General features: G+C 59.0%; 1 protein-coding gene across 1 annotated transcript in view; it reads left to right on the plus strand.

Annotated features, from left to right (window-relative positions):
* Positions 1-18,798, plus strand: part of HTRA3 (HtrA serine peptidase 3) — a 28,554-nt gene that overhangs the window by 8,063 nt on the left and 1,693 nt on the right. Inside the window, exons 2-8 of the mRNA XM_065877524.1 lie at positions 2,916-3,015; positions 5,816-6,038; positions 8,896-9,090; positions 9,815-9,847; positions 11,586-11,700; positions 16,947-16,995; positions 18,575-18,670. Of these exons, the coding sequence (XP_065733596.1) occupies positions 2,916-3,015; positions 5,816-6,038; positions 8,896-9,090; positions 9,815-9,847; positions 11,586-11,700; positions 16,947-16,995; positions 18,575-18,670 (811 nt within the window). The remainder of the gene's footprint in view (positions 1-2,915; positions 3,016-5,815; positions 6,039-8,895; positions 9,091-9,814; positions 9,848-11,585; positions 11,701-16,946; positions 16,996-18,574; positions 18,671-18,798) is intronic.

Genomic DNA, 18,798 nt, shown 5'->3' on the forward strand with positions numbered 1-18,798 from the left:
GTTTCCCGCCAGCCTCTGGCCCGTGAATATTTTGCAGAGGGTTTTGGTTTTTAAATCGTCACGTGAAATTGAGTGTCGCCTATTTTAAGTGATGTCTGGAGAGGCCACATTGGAAAGAAAACCATGTGGTGGGAGGCCGCCGTGCCATCCAGATCTGCGGGTGGCCAGGTCAGCCCCTCGGCCGCTTGGGCAGCTCGGGGCACTCAGCCTGCGGGACCTGCGCTGGGTCAGCCAGGGGCTGGACAGATGCGCCTAAAGCTTTGGAGTCACTGAGATCCGGGATGGAGTCACGTGGCAACGCAGCCTCTTCTGATCCGATGTTTTCACCCCTCCTCTGTCTTATTCACACTGGGCCCAGCTTGGAGTCGGCCGAATCCACCCGTAGCTGCCCTCATGCGTGATGCTGCGTCTTTGCATCTCTGTTCCCCTCCTGGTGTGCTCTTCCAGGCCTGGATTAGGGGTGCCACTGGACTCCCCCATCTCACCCTGGGCCTCCCCTTGTCCCGTCACTGGTGACACAGTGCTGTGCTGGCTGGTCACTGTCCTGTCCCCAGCACTGAGCACACACACGGAAGGCACTCAGCATCCCTATGAGAGTGAGTGTGGTGGGTGAGGCATTATGCTGGGAGCCCCAAGGAGGGCTGGAAGAAGACTGCCAGGGGGGCTGCCTGGAGGAGGTGAGATTTGAGCTGCATCCAGGACAGGCCAGAGCATCGTGGTAGGGAAAACTGGGGAGTGGTCCACGTGGGAATGGTGGATGATGGAGCAGAGACTGGGGGTAAGTGGCCCCCACGGCTTACAGAGCAGGGAGGGGTGACACCTGGCCTCACCCACCTGGGCTTGCCTGTTCCAGCATGGCATGGTGGGCACGAGCCTTGGCCAGAGTAAATCCAGGCCTGGTGCTGAGTCCTCCCCACTGCCTGGGGTCCTCCGGGACCTTGGTGATGTGGGGATTGCCTAGTAGGGGAGCTTTCTTGTCAGAGAGCAGAACCTGGAAGTCACCAGGGCCCTGCCGGGGATGGAAGGGGCAAGAAGGTTGGTGGCTGGCTTCCTTCCCTGTGCCTTTAAGATAGAGCATGAATGCAGGTTCCCAGTGCCCTTGGGATTGGGCAGGCAGAGCTAGGCTCGGGCCCCACGGGCTAGCTGACAGGTAGCTTCTCCTCCAGAGTTTCAGGGACTGTTGGCTATCCACGTGGAAATAAACGTGCCTGACACCCACGTGTGCTGGGAGAGGCAGAGCCGTGGCCCGGCATGGGCCTTGCCCACAAACAACAACCTCTGAATCGTAGACACCATCCCTCCACTGGGCTTTGCCTCTGGGCACGGTGGTCCCTGGCGGCCGCAGTTTGATCATCAGGGAGCCACGAGGTGGCCGGCGGTGGGCCACGTCTCCCAGCCGGTCTCCAGCCACCCCGGATAGGTGGCCTTTGATTCAGGCTGACCGCAGGGGGCTGGGCCCGCCGTGACCGGTGCCCACAGGCTGGTTGAGAGGCAGACACCACAGGATCCGTGGGGTGGGCCCTGCTCGCCTCCCCGGACTGAGGAGCCCAGGGCAAGCTCTCCTCTGGGCCCCGAGTCCCAGCTCAGGCTTAATTCACAGTCAGGGCCTTGGGGGGGCCCTAAGGAAGGGAGCCCTGCAGCCCCCGTCAAGAGCCTGGTTCTCGAGCTGAGCCTCAAGTTTCCCCACCTTTAGGATGGAGCTGATGACCCCTGCCAGGGCTGCCCCCCTGGACAGCTGGGGAGATGAGTCGGGCTGTGGATGGGGACCGCGTTTGTCCACGATGTTTATGAGGCACCTACTGTGGCCTTGCACCCTGCGCCTGTGCTGTACCCAGCCTGCTCCCTCCCGTCCCTTTGGAGAACAAGGAAAACCAGATTTTCTCTAGATGCTGATGCTCAGTCACTTCCCAGAGACCATCAAGAGACATCAGCTGCGAAGCTAGACCTTACGGGCCGAGCCCTCTTTGTTCGCCAACGTCAGGGAGCAGGGTGGGTGGTGGGCTCCCCTCTTCCCCTCCCACCCCTGCCGAGGCAGGGAGCATTACAGTTGGCAAGTCACAGCCTATTCCCACAGCTCCCTGGGGGATGGGGGTGGAGAGGCACCTTTGGTCTCACATTTCAGGTGAGGTGTCGAGGCCCAGAGAGGGTAAGTGATTTGCCTAAAGCCACACAGCTGGAGCTCAATGGTGCTTAGCCCAGTACTCATTTCAGGCCCTGGGAGCCCTTACAAGCAGGGCTGGGCAGCGTGGGTTCCAGACAGCACCGGTCTCTGGCGGGGACCTGGGAGACCCCAGCACGTGCCCGAACAGGGAGACCAAAGGGGTGTGGGCCTTGTGCCACCCACACGTCTCAGGCCTGTGGTCCTGGCGAGCAGCAGCTCCACTGCTGACGGCAGCAGAAATCTGAGCCGGCGAATGTTCCAGGGAAGGTCGTGAGCTGCCTGGTAAGCCAGCCTGGGGCCTGGCTAAGTTAGACACAGATCAGGGTCGGGGCCCTGGCGACTCAGACAGCGGCAGCTGACCTGGCCCAGATGGGGGCCACACCATGGCCAGGAGCCTGCAGCTCAGAAGGGAGCACCAGGGGCTTCTGCTGTAACCTTGTCCAGCCACTGCAGTAGCCCAAGGCCTGGAGGGACAGGCCGGAGCTGGCAAAGGGAAGGGTCGATTTCCTCACGCCAGGACATTGCTGTATCTGAGAGAAAGGGCGACGGCCCAGGGGGACTATCCCAGATCCAGCCTGAGTGTCACGTCAGTGCTGTGTGGCCTGGGGCAAGTGTTCTGACCTCTCTGAGCCTCCTGGCCGGCCTGGCGATGTGAGGTGAGGTAGCTCAGCATTAACCATCCTTGGGGCAAGTGAGCCCCCCTTCCCAGCTGTCTGGGCCTCACTAAAGCACCTGGTTCTTCCTGCCAGTGCAGGTCTCCACCAGCTGACCAGCGCGCGGTACAAATTCAACTTCATCGCTGACGTGGTGGAGAAGATCGCGCCGGCCGTGGTCCACATAGAACTATTCCTGAGGTACGTGGAGCCCCTCTCGCCCCTCCAAGGTCTCCCCCACATCTGCTGGGCCCAAAGTAGACTCAGTCCTAGCCTTGGGGGGCAGCAGAAACCAGAGCGGGCGTGGGGTCCGGCGGGCCTCGCTCAGACTGCCGAGCTGCTGGTGCCCTTGCGGGGGATGCCTCCTCCCTGACCCGGACCTCCTCACCCGCGGACCGAGCAGGTGCGAGGTCGGAGGTTGCTCAGGTGTCACAGGGGTACGGCAAGCCGCTGGCTCCTGTGGAGTCCTGGGGTCTAGTCCCAAACTGACTTATACCCCCCAGAGAGAAGACACGAAGAGCATGACTTTTGTCAAATTTAAAGCGTTTCTTCCATCGGAGTTCCTAACCTTTTGGCCAGTAGCAGCCCAGAGGAGACACACAGGGTCAGAACCCCACTCCATCCTCTTGGGATCGGGGGCGGCGTGTGCCACGCTGCCCGAGGGGACGGTCACTGAGGCCTCGACCACGACCCCAGGGCCTTGCTCGTCCTCACAGCACTCTCCCCAAGTGGTGGAGGCCGGCCAGTGTCATTATGCCCACCTGAGGCACAGAGGACCAGGTAGCCCTGGGGGTCCCCAGGAGTGGGCAGAACTACTCGTGCCCTGACTCCTGGCCCCAGCACAGGGCCCCCTGCTCGCCAGCTGTGGAGCTTGAGTAATGGGAGCCCTTGTCACTGGGCAGGACTGCCCCCCATCTCTGGAGGGCAGGGACCGTGCTCACCACTGAATGCTCCATGCGGGGCGGGGCGGGGGAGACTAATGGTGTCAGCTCAGCAGTGACGTCAGACGCCTGCTGTGTGCCCAGCGCCACGCGGGCTGCCTTTCCTACAGCGCCTATGCTGCTCCAAACAGCCCTGCCGTGTGCCCGCCTCCTAAAGGAGAGGCAGAGACCGGGCAGCCTGCCCCTTAGCGCTGACCGGCAGCCTATGCACCTTCCCATGAATCCGTAAGGCGGGCTCCCACGTTCCCATTTTCTGGATGTGGAAACAGAGGCCCGGGGAACTGCCCCTGGCTCAGAGCTGCAGAGCTGCCCCAAGTCTCTTGGACCTCAAAGCTGAGCCCATCCCCCTGCGATACGCTGACCCCTCACTGTCCTTTCCACGGGCCCCAGACCCTGAGACGTGTCATTAAGGAAATGACAACTGGACGTGTGAGTGGCACGTCCCTGGCCTTGCAGGTGGCTTGGAGGGGGCAGCGTCTTTCCAGAAAGCCCCAGGCATCAGACCCCCAAACCAGCATGGCAGGCGGTGATGCCATTTCCACGTCAGCCTTGGAGGCTGATGTCCGCATGTGAGGCCAAGGCGGCCGAGATCCCAGACACCAGGAAATGATGTGCCTCTGGCTGTGACCCTGGAGCCGGAGAGGAGGCCCTGGGCTGCCTGGGGCCCTTCTGCAGACACTCGACAAATCCTACACATGGCAGCCCCACGGGGCTCAGGTGCGGCTGCCACTCAGGGGCCCACGTGGAACTAGGTGGGGGCAGAAGCTGGTTGCCGGCGTGAGTGGACAGATGCTCTGGTCACCCTGCAGAGGGGCCAAGGGACCAGGCTGCCTGGTTCAGACCCCTGCTGTGCCCTTTTCCTGCCTGACCCGGGCAGCTGGTTCACGTCACTGGTCCTGTTTCCCCACCTGCGAACTGGAGGCCTGCCTACCTTGTAGGGCGGCTGTGAGCGCGAAATGACTTGGTCCCTGGCTCAGAGGGAGCTCTTGGTGACATTAGCTGTCCTGGTCCTGCTGATGCTGAGGTGGTGTTTCTGCACCTCCTAGAGACCCACTCCCCGGAGACTTCCCTGCCATCCCTCCTCCTTCCCTCCCTTTGTCTCTGCCAAGCAGCCTCAGGCACCGATGACCTGCTCCATCCAGTCCCTGCACCGGGGTCCCAGAGGCGACCGACCCCCCTCCCGGGGTAGGTCCCGAGCTGTGTCGGGCATCCTGGGAGCTGAGGTTGCTACTCAGAGGGCTCCAGCCGCGGCGGGGTGTTGTCCTCCACCAGAGAATACTGACTCGGGGCCCCATGCCAGCTGCATCACCTGTTCCATCGCATTTTACGGAGGCAGACGCTAAGGCCGGTGTCCCTGCCCTGCCACGTCCAGGGCTCCCCCTGTAGGCACGTGGCGTGGAATTCACGGAACGGAGCCTCGCCAGCTCTGCTCCTCGCGCCATCTGGGGCTTCAGGGTAGGCAGCAGTGGGAAGGCGCCAGAGCACGCTCCCCTCAGTGTTTAGACCCTCTCTCTGCGCAGCCAGAGATCTGGGACACTGGCATTCCCTGGGGACCTGCTGTGTGACAGTCCACGGAGGCCCGGTGCACATCCCGCATCTTCCCTATGCCAGGAGCAGCCCTGCTTGTTGACCAACTGCCTGCAGGCCCCCGGCTCAGTGGAGCCGGTGTTGTTAGCCCATTTCCTAGATGGGGAGACTGAGGCTCAGAGGGGTCGGCCTCCTGCCCACAGTCAGGCAGATGTACGTGGGGGCTGGACTTGAGGTTAGAATCCTGGTCTGTCTGGCTCCAGGGCAGGAAGTGTCTGCTGTATCGTCACGGGTCTGACATTCACGGGCCTCCTGACTCATCCTCGCAGATGGCGAGTCACGGATCATGGGCCCCTCTTTGTGGCTGTGAAATGGGTCTAGACTTAATGACCTGGCCGAGGCCACAGCCAGGAGGTGGCACAGCTGGGATGCGACCCTGGGCCCTGGCACGGGCTCTGCTCCTTTCCCCCCGGCCCACTGCTGCGGCCGACCCCCACCCCAGTCCTGAACGCCCGCCGCTCGCCTCCCCGCAGACACCCTCTGTTCGGCCGCAACGTGCCCCTGTCCAGCGGCTCAGGCTTCATCGTGTCGGAGGCTGGCTTGATCGTCAGCAACGCCCACGTGGTGTCCAGCAGCAGCGCCGCCTCGGGCCGGCAGCAGCTCAGGGTGCAGCTGCAGAGCGGTGACACCTACGAGGCCACCATCAAAGACATCGACAAGAAGTCGGACATCGCCACCATCAAGATCCAGCCCAAGGTGAGTGGGCGGCGGGGCCCTGAGACGTGCTGGCCCAGCCCTCCCGTCGGACACTCGGAGGAACTGAGACCCCCGGGGACCGGCGATGTGTCCCCAGTCTTGTGTCCAGTCAGACTAGAACCCGGGCGTCCGGACATCGCCCTGCGCTTCCCCTGAGCCGCCCGTGCGGGGCGGAGCAGGCTCTGTGCCGCCCGTAGCCACTCCCACGCGGAGGCTCTCCGAGGCCCAGGACACTTCCGTTGTCCCTCCCAGGCCCATTCCTGGGGATGCCACTGTCCCCGTGGGGGTGACAGAGGCCAGTGGGGAGCACTTGGGATACTTGTCCCCCTCCATCCCCCCACTTCCACATCGGCACCCCAGCTGGGCAGGCAGACCCACCCCGGGGCCACAGTGCTCCTCCGTGACTCCCACCGGCCATTTCTGGGAGGCCAGCCTGTGCACACCCCCCAATCCCCACCATCGCCCTTGGCGAGAGGGGCACCAGTGTCCGGCTGTTTCAGAGGGGAAACTGAGGCCTGGGGAGTCAGGTGACTGCCCGAGGTCAGTCTAACCAAGGGACCCACTCAGCTAAGTCCTAGACTCCCTCCAGCGAGTTTCTTGTCATCCAGCACTGTGGTCACGACTCTGTGGGCCACCGCGGGCTCACCGACGGTGACCTGTGCCCTGCCTATGCTGTGAGGTCCCTGAGGGGCGGGCCCGTCTGGGCTGGCGAGTCCAGCTCGGCTGAGTCTGAACCTGGTTTCTGCTCTTTCTGAATAAAGCTGCCAGCACTTGAGATGATCGGTCTTTTGCAAGGAGGTGTCCTCTTGCCCAATCACGGGAGAGGAGGTTTAGGGGCTCCACGCCGCTATCCTAACGGAGGCCCTTGCCCACTTTTGAGCCCTTTCCCAGTAGTTATTGAGTCTGGGAGCACCATGTCCATTTTAAAGACGAGAAAACTGGGGCTGGGGGAGGAGGGATGTGCTCAAGGACAGAGGCAGGCACGCTTTTTCTGTGAAGCTCCAGGTAGTAAATGATTTAGTCTTCGCGGGCCCTGTGGTCTCTGTAGCAACTGCTCTGCACTGGACTGGGAAAAATAGCCACAGGCCAGATGGCTGGGCTGTGGTCCAAGAAAAGATTACTTACAGAAGAGACTGCTGGATCGGGCTGGATTTGCCCAAGGGCCACAGTTTGCGACCCCTGCCCAAGGACCCCTGTGGGGAGAGGCAGAGCTGGATTAGACCCCAGGTCTGGCTGTCTCTGGGTCTCTCCCCTTCCAGGCACTGCAATTCCAGGGGGGGCAGGGGCGCACCCCAGCGGCCACCTGGGGCCAAAGATGCCAGCGGAGTCAGTAAGACCCAGGTGCCCTGGTGCCCAGAGATGCCCAGCGCCTGCAGCGGTTCTCATGACGGCAGGTCTGCCTCTTAGCCTCCGAGCCCTGCACGTGGCATCCAACCAAGCTCTGGGGAAAGCTGCCGACCCGCGTTGTCCCTCTGGGTCTCCACCCCTACTGCAGCGCCCTGTTCCTCCACCTGGGACCCTTTGTGCCACTTACTGAGGCTTCACCGTCCAGCACAGAAGGTGGCGCGTCGAGACCCCACGTCTCCCACGTGGGCACAGCCGCTTGGTGTCTCCTTGACCCGCCCGGAGGTCCCCTCACTCCGTTTACAGGCGTTTACCTTTCCACTTTTATCGAGAGCTGCTATGAAAAACAGGGAAAAATTCTTATTTGACGTGGTGGCACTGCATAAAAAGGGGAGACTCCTGACATGGGAGCAGAGAGCAGAGGCCAGGTGGAACCCACAGGGTCCACAGTGCGGGATCCTGCCCCCCGACTTCCAGAGTTAGCCGAGGCCCCTGTGATCTGAGCGCCGCCATCTCCGGGGCTTTTCTTCCTTTTTCCATTGTGTAGTTTAGAAGCTTTACTCCCCTGCGCAATTAGCACATGGATTTCATGTTATTTAGTTCACCTGGAAGTTTGCTTCCTGCAGTAGCCTTTGTCACTGACACACCATTGGCGGGGAAACTCCAGCACCCTGTAGAGAAGAATTTTATCTGGAAATAAGGACAGACCCACAGGAAGCTGCTGAAGTGGTGCTGAGGGGTCCCACATGCCGCCCCTCCCCCCGGGGTGACATCTGACATGAGGGGAGCAGCATCAAAACCAGGAAACCCTCCAAGCTCACGGGCATCTCCTCCTCTGAGCTTGCCCCCTGCAGCTTCCAGAACATGGAGACAAATAAGGCACGGGCCCTCTCAGAGCTCCCAGTCCAGCTGCGGAGTCAGACAGACAGACAGACAGGCTCCGCTGGCTCCAGGAGAAAACAGGAGAGGAGGGTGCGGGTGTCCTCGGTGTGCAGGGGCGGGACGGGGATGCAGAGCGCGGTTAAGTCGCTTTATCTCTCTGGCCTCAGCTTCCCTGTGTGTCTGTATTGGGAGGTGTCGCGGGTCCCCACTGGGCTCCAGGGCTCGCGCAGACCCCATTCCACAGATGAGTGTGTGCATTTTCCATGTGCTGCTGTCCATGGCTTTTGTCGGATTTTCAGAGGGATCTGGGACCATTGAACCACTGGGCTCAGTGACCCTGGAGGCTGTACCCCGCTCGACCCTCTGTGCAGTCTCCCTATGACGGACCCCTGAGGCCTGCCCTAGGGAGACCTGTGGTCACTGGGGGGCTGAGCCTCTGCTCTGTGAATGCCAGCCCTGGGTCTCGTGGCCACCACGGGGCAGTCAGACTTGCCTTGGTCTGCAGCCCTGACGGCTCTGTCCAGCTGCTCCAGGGACCGCCCTGCCGGGGGCCTGGACGTGATCTGGCTCTGGTCCCACCAAAGGCCGACAGCTGAGCCCCCCTCCCCGTGTCCTCCCCACCTCCCCCCAGAAAAAGCTCCCGGCGCTGTTGCTGGGCCACTCGGCAGACCTGCGGCCTGGCGAGTTTGTGGTGGCCATCGGTAGCCCCTTCGCCCTGCAGAACACCGTGACCACGGGCATCGTCAGCACGGCCCAGCGGGACGGCCGGGAGCTGGGCCTCCGGGACTCAGACATGGACTACATCCAGACAGACGCCATCATCAACGTAAGCGTCCACCGTAGCCGTGGGCTCTGTCCCCAGAGCCCTCTCCATCACTGGACGCATCCACGGACTAGAAAGTTCTTTCTATAGATTAAGTGGAGCTCTGACTCCCTGTGACTCCTACCCGTGGGTGCCAGGCTGGCCCTGGGAGTTAGAGGCCGCTGCCCTGACCCGGGACAGCCCTTCAGGGATGTAGAGGCATAGCCAAGGCCCCTGGAATATCTTTGCCCAAATACACACCCCGGTCAACATTGATCATTACTATCACTGTTATTACTACTATTATGTTGGATAGCACCTTTTGCATTCTCAAAGCACTTTGACGCCCGGCGCCTGCCCCTCTGGCTTTGCCGTGGTTCAGACCCTCTTCTGGAAGCGTTAGTCTTTGAGAGACTCCTCGAGGCTGGTGGGGTGAGAAATGGTGCCCCATCCTGCTGCTGCCCCCCCGTGGATGTGAGGCTGCAGGGAGCCCCGGAGGTCCGTGCAGACAGCACTGGGCAGGTCAGACCCTGATGATCCGACGGCCGTGCACTTGGCCTGTGTGGGCCTCAGTTTTCTTATCTATGAAATGGGAGACAGTGATGAGGCCTTTTGACGTTGTCCGGGGATGACATTCAATTACATGTTTCTGTGCTGGTTGGAATGGTAGTTGGAAGAAAAAGCTTCAGGAACCCTCGGGGTCGGGGGGCTCAGGGCACAGCTAATGTCGAATTGCTTCCCCCTGCAGTACGGGAACTCCGGGGGACCGCTGGTGAACCTGGTAAGTGTCCCCTAGAGCAGGGGCCTCGAGTTTTCGGGGGCTCTGCTCACATGGCGGGTGGGGCACAGCCTCGAGGCAGGCGTGGGACCCAGAACACAGCCAACAGCCCGGAGGCCCAGGAGGAGGATATGACCCCGAGCATGTGCTGCCCCGTACCCCCAGGGGAGCTGGTGCTGTCAGAGGAGTGAGGACACCCCGAGAACAGCAGCCCAGGCCGGGGCTGTGTGCCTGTGGTGGGCCTGGGGCAGGGGACACAGATTGGGGACGAGTCACCCCCTCTGGGTCCCCCTGTTGTCGTGTTGACAAGAGACGAGATGGGCGTGCCATGCACCTCGGCACCCAGGCTCCCTGGGTTTGGTCCCTGCGTCTGGGCCGTGTAAGGATAGACCAGACCAGCTGAGGTCCAGCCCTCTCTAAGACACAGATGCCTGTTCCCCCAGTGCCAGATCTCAGGGGAACGCCTCAGCCTTGCCGTTCAGGCAGTACTCGGGAGGGGACCCATCCAAGGAGGGGGTCAGGCAGGGACACACCCAAGCACAGTGTGAGGAGAGGGAGGGCTCCAGAGGGACACCAGGCCGGGGGACCTGGCAGCTGACATGGCATCAGGGAGGGCTTCCTGGAGGCGGGAGCATCTCGTCTGGGCTGTGGAGATGGAGGGTTTGGGTGGATGGGGACGTGCAGGAGAAAGATATTCCAGGGCGAGGGCAGAGCACGGGCACAGGGTGGAGACGTACAGGCAGGTGTCGCTGCTGGAGCGACAGGTGGGAAACAGTGCAAGGAGGCTGGTGCGCCACGTCCTGACGCGGAGGGTGCGTCTCCCCGCGCCCTGACAAGCCCTAGGCTCTTCCAGCAGTGCTGAGGCCATAGCGCTGGTGTTCAAGAAAGCTCGTGTGGGAGGACCTTAGGCCAGAGTTCAGGAGGCCACACCCTGTGGTCCAGGCGGAGGGGGATGGGCGTACAGGGTCCGTGAGAGACTCTCCATCCCTGGATCCTTCCCTGGCCTGGTCCTCCCACCTCACGGCTCCTAGGGAACAGGTGGGGATGGGCACTTGGGGGACCAGGCGGGCGAAGTATGCCTTTGTCCAAAGCTCTGCGGCAGGCCCCAGAGGGGGCCCCTGGTGACCAGGCCAGGCCGTGGCCTGGGTGTCATGTGCAGATGTCACCCCCGAGGTGAACAGGAGAGCCAGGGCAGGGGTGCCTGCCGGGCTGAAGGAGGGGCTAGGTCCAGGAGAGAGGCCTCAGGCTGCAGATCCGGCCAAGCTGCACCAGCCTCGTGGCGGGCAGGGCAGGGCAGGGTGGGAGCCCAGCTCCAAAGGGACAGAAAGGAGGGGGGATGCTGGGGGCGGCCCTGGGCCCACTTGCCCCACCCTGCTTCTAGAAGGCGGGGATGGGGGGTTCCCACAGTCCTCACCACGTCCCTCTTGGCCTAAGCCCCTTGGAATGCTGCCTGGGGGTGTCCTCGGTCAGTGGGCTCTGCTTTGGAGGGGCAGATTGCAAGCTTCCCCGGCCGACACTCTCCAGCGATGGGAGCGGGGTCAGCTTTGGAGGCAAATGGCGGGAGAGGTGGGGGTCCCTGACCCAGGTGTGAACCCCAGAGCACCTTTTCGGAGCTTCTCAGGGAGGGTGCTGACGGCCAGGGTCCCCCCTGGGAGCCGAGCCGCGGACACGCCACTCTGCTGCTGAGGGCAGAGGTCGCCTGGGCTCCCCGAGTGACCGCCTGCTCTGATCACCTGCCCAGGACGGCGAGGTCATCGGCATCAACACACTCAAGGTTGCGGCCGGCATCTCCTTCGCCATCCCCTCAGACCGCATCACGCGGTTCCTCACGGAGTTCCAGGACAAGCACGGCAAAGGTACGCAGCTCCCACGTGGAGGCAGGGAGGCTGTCCCAGGCCTGAGCCCACAGCCTCCCGCCGGGCCAGGAGATCCTGCGGTGCTGTGTGCCCACGCTCACTCCTGACCCCGTCCTGATGTCCCGAGACGCCCGCCCCGGGATACCTCAGCCTCTTTCAGGACTTCCACTTCATGGCCACGTTCACCCCTACCCCTCCAGACTGGCCCCTCTGGCTGGGGAGCATCAACCTCACCTCCCACCTCCAGGGGTTTGGCACCTGGGCCTCGCTTGTCTGGGCTGCTCCGTAGTTGTCAGAACTCAGTGCTTCCTTCCTTCCATCAACTCACCCACCCACCCACCCATCTGCCCATCCACCCACCCATCCCTTCACCCACCAGCACACCCATCCATTCACCCACCAGCACACCCATCCCTTCACCCACCAGCACACCCATCCCCCTTCACCCACCCACCCCCATCCAGCCATCCATTCTTCAACCCACCCACCCATCCGTGCACCCACTCATACATCCATTCATCCATCTATCCTTCCTTTCTTCCTTCCTTTTCCTTCTTCCTTTCCTTCCATCCCTCCTTCCTTCTGTTCATCCATCCACCTATTCACCCTTCCTTCCTTCCACGCATCCACCTGCCCATCCACGAGTCCTCCCGCTTTCAGCCGTCTGGCCATGCAGACTGCCGGGCAGTGTAGCCTCTACTCCGGGGGAGCAGAGCCCGAGGTCCTGATCCTTGGACATTACCCCTTCTCATCCTCCATCTCCTCCCCCCATCCACACGGGCACGTCCAGCCCAGCCTGCCTGCTCCCAGATGGCCACGAGCATCCATCTGGGAGAGCCCTTGACAAGGCCAGGTGACTGTCCCCTGTCCCTAGTAAGGACAGGCCAGCCGCTTTCCCAAAGTCGGTGGTCACAGCCACTCTCCAGAGGAGGGCCACGTTTCTGATCTCAGGACCTTTCCTGGCGGCCTCCACCTTCCCACCATTCTCTTCACCTGAGCAACTTCTCCTTCCGCCCAGTTTGTCTCCCATGACCCCTCGTGGCCAGCACCCAGACCTGACTCAGCCCTACTGCTCACACCTTCACATTGCTCCCTGTCTCCTCCCAGCCCCTTTGCCAGCAGTCCACTGAGGGAAGGGGGATTTCTTCATGCTTGCCCCATCCTGCACGCCCCCACCAGCCAAGTGTACAGACTCCAGTACAGCCCAGACCAGGGCTAAGAGGACTGGTCCCATGGAGAACCACAGTTGAGGACCCCGTTTGGTTCATCCGTGTCCCTTATGTGAAGACAGCCTGAAGCTAGGGCACAGCTGGTCTTCCTTAAAGAAGCTGAAGGCTTCTGTTGGCCAGGGGGGTCATCTCACCTCTTGAGCCCTTTTCTTCTTGGCTGCTAGGAAGCTCAGAGCTTGATCCAGGGCTGCACCTTCGTACCACACTTGGTTTTTTCTCTAATAACCAAGTTTTCCAGTTTAATTTTCCTCTGCTCCAGGGGTGCCTTTGACTTTGGCCACCTTCCTGGAAATCAGTGGGGCTGTACTTGGCACAGATTGAGCTGTGACGTGACTGATTTGTTGGAAGTGGGGTGATAACATCCTCTTCTTTTTTCTCTCTTCCTCTGTTGTTGTACAGGGACTGTCCCCATCCTTTGTTGTACGGGGACTGTCCCCATCAGCACTGACCTCACCCCAGGTGCCAGGGAACACTCGTCCCCTGTCCCCAGAGCTATCACCTCCCTGAGGACATGTGGACTAATGAAAGAGCCCAACAAGTTTTAGCTGATTGACTGAATTTGTAATTTTAAAGCCTTCTGAAATTGACTGATGTTCACTTTTAGGTATTTTTTTTAAAATAAAAATACCAAATCATCCAAACCCAGTTAATCTAAATTTCTTTAAGACTGACCATCTTTTTATTACAGTGAGGGGATGTTAGGTAAGGTGCACTTCTTGTTTCCATCTAGGGGTTGGGGGGCAGAGGCCTCTGGGGGACTTTCAAGGTAAGAGTGGCCCCAGGAGTGTCTGCCAGTGTCAGCCAGCCTTAGGACTAATGTGTCCCCACAGCGGGTGATTGAGTTAGTGGGCTGGGCCATCCTAGGTGTCCGCCCAGAAGGTACACAGATAGTACACAAACTTACACCCAGGACTGAGGGGCAGAAAAACAATGGTTCAGCTCGACTCCCTGAGTCATGTGTGACCCTGGACTTGTCCTGTCCTTCCTGGAAGCCTCAGAGAGTTGGAGAGGGAGGAAGGGGAAGAGGGCCAGTTATGCTCACACATAAGTCTAACCCTGACCACACTCGCCACTGTCGTTCAACATGGTCTAGGAAGTCCTAGCCATAATAATTAAATGAAAAAAAGAAAAAAAAGAAAGAAAGAAGAGGAATCTAGTGGCAGAGGAAAAAGGAAAACTGTCACTCTGTATATGACCTGATACTCTATATAGAAAATGCTGAAGGCGACACCCAAAAACAAATAGAACCCGTCAGAAAACTCAGTTAAGTGGCAGGATACAACAGTAATCTACAGCGTCCATTTTGGGGAGACAAGAGTCGATGCCGGAGACCAGTTAGGGGCTCACAGCAGCCTTTCTGGTGGCCAGGCTCGGGGGCTGGCAGCTGTGGGGTGAGGGCTGGTTGGGTCTGGGATCTATTTTGAACTTGGAGCCAATAGGACCCGCTGGACGGTGGGGTGAGTGAGGGGCATTTCCTGGGATGGGGGCCCTGGGGCAAATGAGAGATTAGTCTTGATGCCGAGAAGCCCAGGTGTGAGCATCGCTCTCGTGTCTGTTTGTTTGTTGAAGTGAGAGTCAGTTCATGTGGCGCACAGTTGACCATGTGAAAATGCACCCTTGGGTGCATTTCTCCTTCCCCGGAGAGCATCCGCCCCCTTCAGGCGATCACTTCCCCTCCCCGCCCGCATTGTTGTTTTGTTACCATCTTTGATGTACTTGCCTCACTTTGGGTCAGCGTGGTTCCATGACATGTTTAGAAAGAAACAGGGCACCCAGCCTCCCTCCAAGCCTTGTTTCCAGCACGCGACACGCATCACTTAGGTGATTTTCCAATAAGGACGGGAAGACGAAGGGTTGCAGTTATGATTCTGTTTCTGGAGAGCCCGCGAGTGGGCGGGGCCTGCTGCTCCGGGGTCGGTGGAGGGTGAGGAATCTCCTGCCCCAGGAGATCTAACAGGACAGCCACTGGCCTCAGGTGACCCTGGGCTACGCTTCTCGAAGCCGCGGGTTTCTTCCTCTTTGGTAAGCATGACCTTGGGGCTGTGAGCGAAGCTGACCAGTGGCCAGTACTCATGCCGGGAGCAGGTTGGAGGGCTGAGGCCTCAGTGCCCGGGCCCCACCCCTTTCCTCTGAGGACCTCATCCAGTCTTGTGGATTTAAGTGCCATCTAGAGTGACTCCCCCAAATTTACATCTCCAGCCTGACCCTCTCCCCAAACCCTAGTCTCAGATGTACAACTGCTTGTCACCCCCCCACACACACAATCTGTGTGTCCCCATCACCATTCCCCTTCTCAGTTACAGCAGCTCCATCCTTCCAGATTTTCCACCTGCATCCAATCCATCAGCCAGCCCCGCTGGCCCTATCTTGGGGATCAGTCCGTCCCCTACTGCTCTCTTGCCATCTCCAGCTCCACCCCCCAAGCCAGCCACCAGGGACACTCACCTCCTCTCTGTTCCTCTGTCCATGCCCTTGCCCCCCCACAGACTCTTCCCACTGCCAGAGGAGGTTCTTGCAAAATTTAAGGCAGACCGTGGTGTGTCTCTGTGCAAACCCTCCCCAGGCTCCACCTCACTGGGAGTAAAACCCAAAACCCAAAGCCCAGCAGATCGATGGGGTCAGGGCTCCCATGTGCTCTGACCTCAACTCCCACATCTCCCAACATCTCCCATGTTCCAGGGTTCCACCATCTGGAACATCCATCAATCTTCCTTGGTGAAATGTCTGTTTACATAATTTGCCCATTTTTAAAATTGGAGTTGTTCTGTTCTTAAGTTTTGAGAATTCTTTATACATTCTGGATAGGATTCCTTTGTCAGATAAATGAATTGCCAATATTTTCTCCCGGTGGCTTGTCTTTTCGTTCTCTTAAGAGCAGAAGTTTTGTAAATTTTGATGAAGTCTAATTTACCAAGTTTTGTAAATGGATTTTGAGTCTAGTGTTATATCAAAGAAATCTTTGCTAACCAAAGGTCCAGGAAGGTTTTCTCTTACATTTTCTTCCAAAAGTTTTACTTTGTGAGGTCTTAGACTTAGGACTATTATGTGCTTTGAATTAATTTTTAAAAATAGTGCCAAAGGGGCTTTCCTGGTGGCGCAGTGGTTGAGAGTCCGCCTGCCGATGCAGGGGACACGGGTTCATTCCCTGGTCCAGGAAGATCCCACATGCCGCGGAGCGGCTGGGCCCGTGAGCCATGGCCGCTGAGCCTGCGCGTCCGGAGCCTGTGCTCCGCAGCGAGAGAGGCCACAGCAGTGAGAGGCCCGCGTACCGCAAAAAAAAAAAAATAAAGATGGGTTATTTAGAAATATATATTTGGTTTCTAAGTCATTGGGAATCTTGTAGATACCTTTCTATTAGTGATTTCTAGTTTAATTCCATTGTGGCCAGAGAGCATATTTTTATGATATGACATTTTAAAAATGTACTGAAACTTGTTTATGGTTTAAAATATGTAAATTCTATTTCTGGGTCTAAGTCACCGGCTGGGGCAGCTGGGGGCATAGAGGTACCGTCTTAGCCTATTATGTGTGCAGTGCTCCAACCAGAGGGCCTGCCACGTGGTCAGAGCTCACTGGGTATTATCAATTAATATATTATTTATGGAGAAGGCTGGGGGAGGTGACTAGTTCAGACCAGAGTAAGGTGAGTTTGGGGAGCCCGTGGGATGGAGGCTGGAGAGAAGAGCCCCACTGTCCGCTGGGGTTTGGATGTGGGGCTTAGCAGGAGAGCAGATGCCAGAGCTGAGGTGGTTGGATGGTGCCTGAGAGGGTGAGGGTGGGCACGAAGCCACAGGGTTAGAGCCAGGACGTCTCCCAGCTCCTCAAGAACAGCCAAGTGGAGAGAGGTAACTCTAGGTGCCTGATCACAAGGGGGCTGGGCTGGTCCAAGCAAGGTGGCTCCTGCTGCCTTCTACTACTGGTGTAGGGGGTGGGGGACTTCTGCCCCTGCCTGGCTCCTAGGGGGGACAGAGACTTTCACGGTGGCTCTAACCAAGTCCCGACATGCTCGGTTTCTAGACTGGAAGAAGCGCTTCATTGGCATACGGATGCGGACCATCACACCCAGGTGAGTGCTGAAGGAGGCTGCCCCCTGCCACCCCTCCGGTCTCATCCCTCACCTCGAGCTTCCTCCCAGACCCTGGCCGCGACATGCCCGGCCACCCGCAGGTGCTCCAGCAGACCAGACACACTCAGGCTTCTGAGCCTTTGCTCAGGCCAGTCCCTCTGCCTGGAATGCCTTCCCCCCTTTGCCTGATAGGTTCCTTTGGCTTCCGTAGGACTCCATTCAGGTCCCCCTCCTCCAGGAAGCCTCCCAGATTAGCTTCCTGCGGCTTCCATAACAAATTACCACAAACTCGGAGGCTCAAAACAATAGAAATTCATTCTCTCACAGTTCTGGAAGCCCACAGTGCAAAATCAAGGTGTCAGCAGGGCTGCACTCCCCCCGGACGCTCCAGGGGAGGACCCTTCCTTGTACCTCCCAGCTTCTGGTGGTTCCAGGTGTTTCTTGGGTTGTAGTTACATCACTGCAAGCTCTGCCATTCTCATCGCATGGCGTCTTCTTCCTGTGTGTCTGTGTCCAGTCTCCCTCTTATCTCTCTTATTAAAACACCAGCCATTGGATTAAGGGCCCACTCTAAGTCAGGCTGATCTCATCTAGAGATTCTTAACCAACCGTGTCTGCAAAGACCCTATTTCCAAACAAGGTCACGTTCTGAGGCCCTAGGTGGGCATCAGTTTTGGGGGCGGGGGGGGACACTATTCTACCTCCCCAGGCTACTCGAGTGGGAGGAAGTGCCTCCTCTTCTCTTGCAAAGCTGTGCTTCCCTCGCCAGCGTCGCCTTGGTCCCGTGGTGTCAGAATCGCCCATCCTCAACCTTGACCATGAGCTCCTTGGGAGCAGGGACTGGGTCCTGCTCATCTGTCTGCTCCCCCCACCCCTCCCAGGACCCGGTCTACAGCAGAGTGGGTGCCTGGAAATACTCAGTGAGTGAAATAGAGAAGGGGGTGGGGAAGAGGAGGGAGAGAGAGGAAGGAAAGGAAGCTGAAGGGAGGAAAATGCAACGTCAGGTCCAAGGTTTGAAGAAGGAAGAGGTCTGTGCACTGGGGAGCTCTGGGAAGAGATAAGCTCACCTGACTCACCCTCCGACCCACTCAGTCCCTAAAATGACCTTCTTCCTGTTTCAGCAGCTGTTCACCTAGGAAATAAGTCTGAAAGCAATTCGGAATCAAGACCGCTATGCCAATTTGTCTTCTAAAGGTGTTCTTTCTGTCTCCCTATCATCCATCCACTCATCCGTCCAGTCGTCCGTCTGTTCACAGCATCGTTCACCCATTGTCTGTTCATCCTCCTTTACCTTTCCTTCCTTCCTCATCCTTTCTCCCCCCATCCTCCCATCTGTCTGTCCATCACCCTCCCCTCTTTACACTTCTAACCATCCACCTTCACCAAGGTTTCTCTTGAGGAGCCCACGTTGAGTAGGGGACACAGGCAAGAATCAGTGACAACCCAGAGTGGTCAGTGGCAGGACAGGGTAATGTGGGAGCCCAGAGGAGACGCCTGGTCTGGCCCGGGTGGTGGAGAGAAGGAAGAGTCAGTTTGGAGGCTCGGAAGAAGTGCCTTAACCGTGGAACTGCCTTTTCAGTTTGGTGGAGGAACTGAAGGCCAGCAACCCAGACTTCCCGGCGGTCAGCAGTGGAATTTACGTGCAAGAGGTTGTCCCAAATTCACCTTCTCAGAGGTAGGCTTCACCAGAGGAAGCAGGGAGACCGGGCAGGTGGGTGCAGGGCCTGGGCTGGGCTTCACTGATGCAAATGACCTTTAGCTTCCCGGCGGCGTGACGCAATGTGGAGTGGCAGGTGGGACTCC

Source organism: Phocoena phocoena, chromosome 5, assembly GCF_963924675.1.
Source record: "Phocoena phocoena chromosome 5, mPhoPho1.1, whole genome shotgun sequence".
NCBI lineage: Eukaryota > Metazoa > Chordata > Mammalia > Artiodactyla > Phocoenidae > Phocoena > Phocoena phocoena.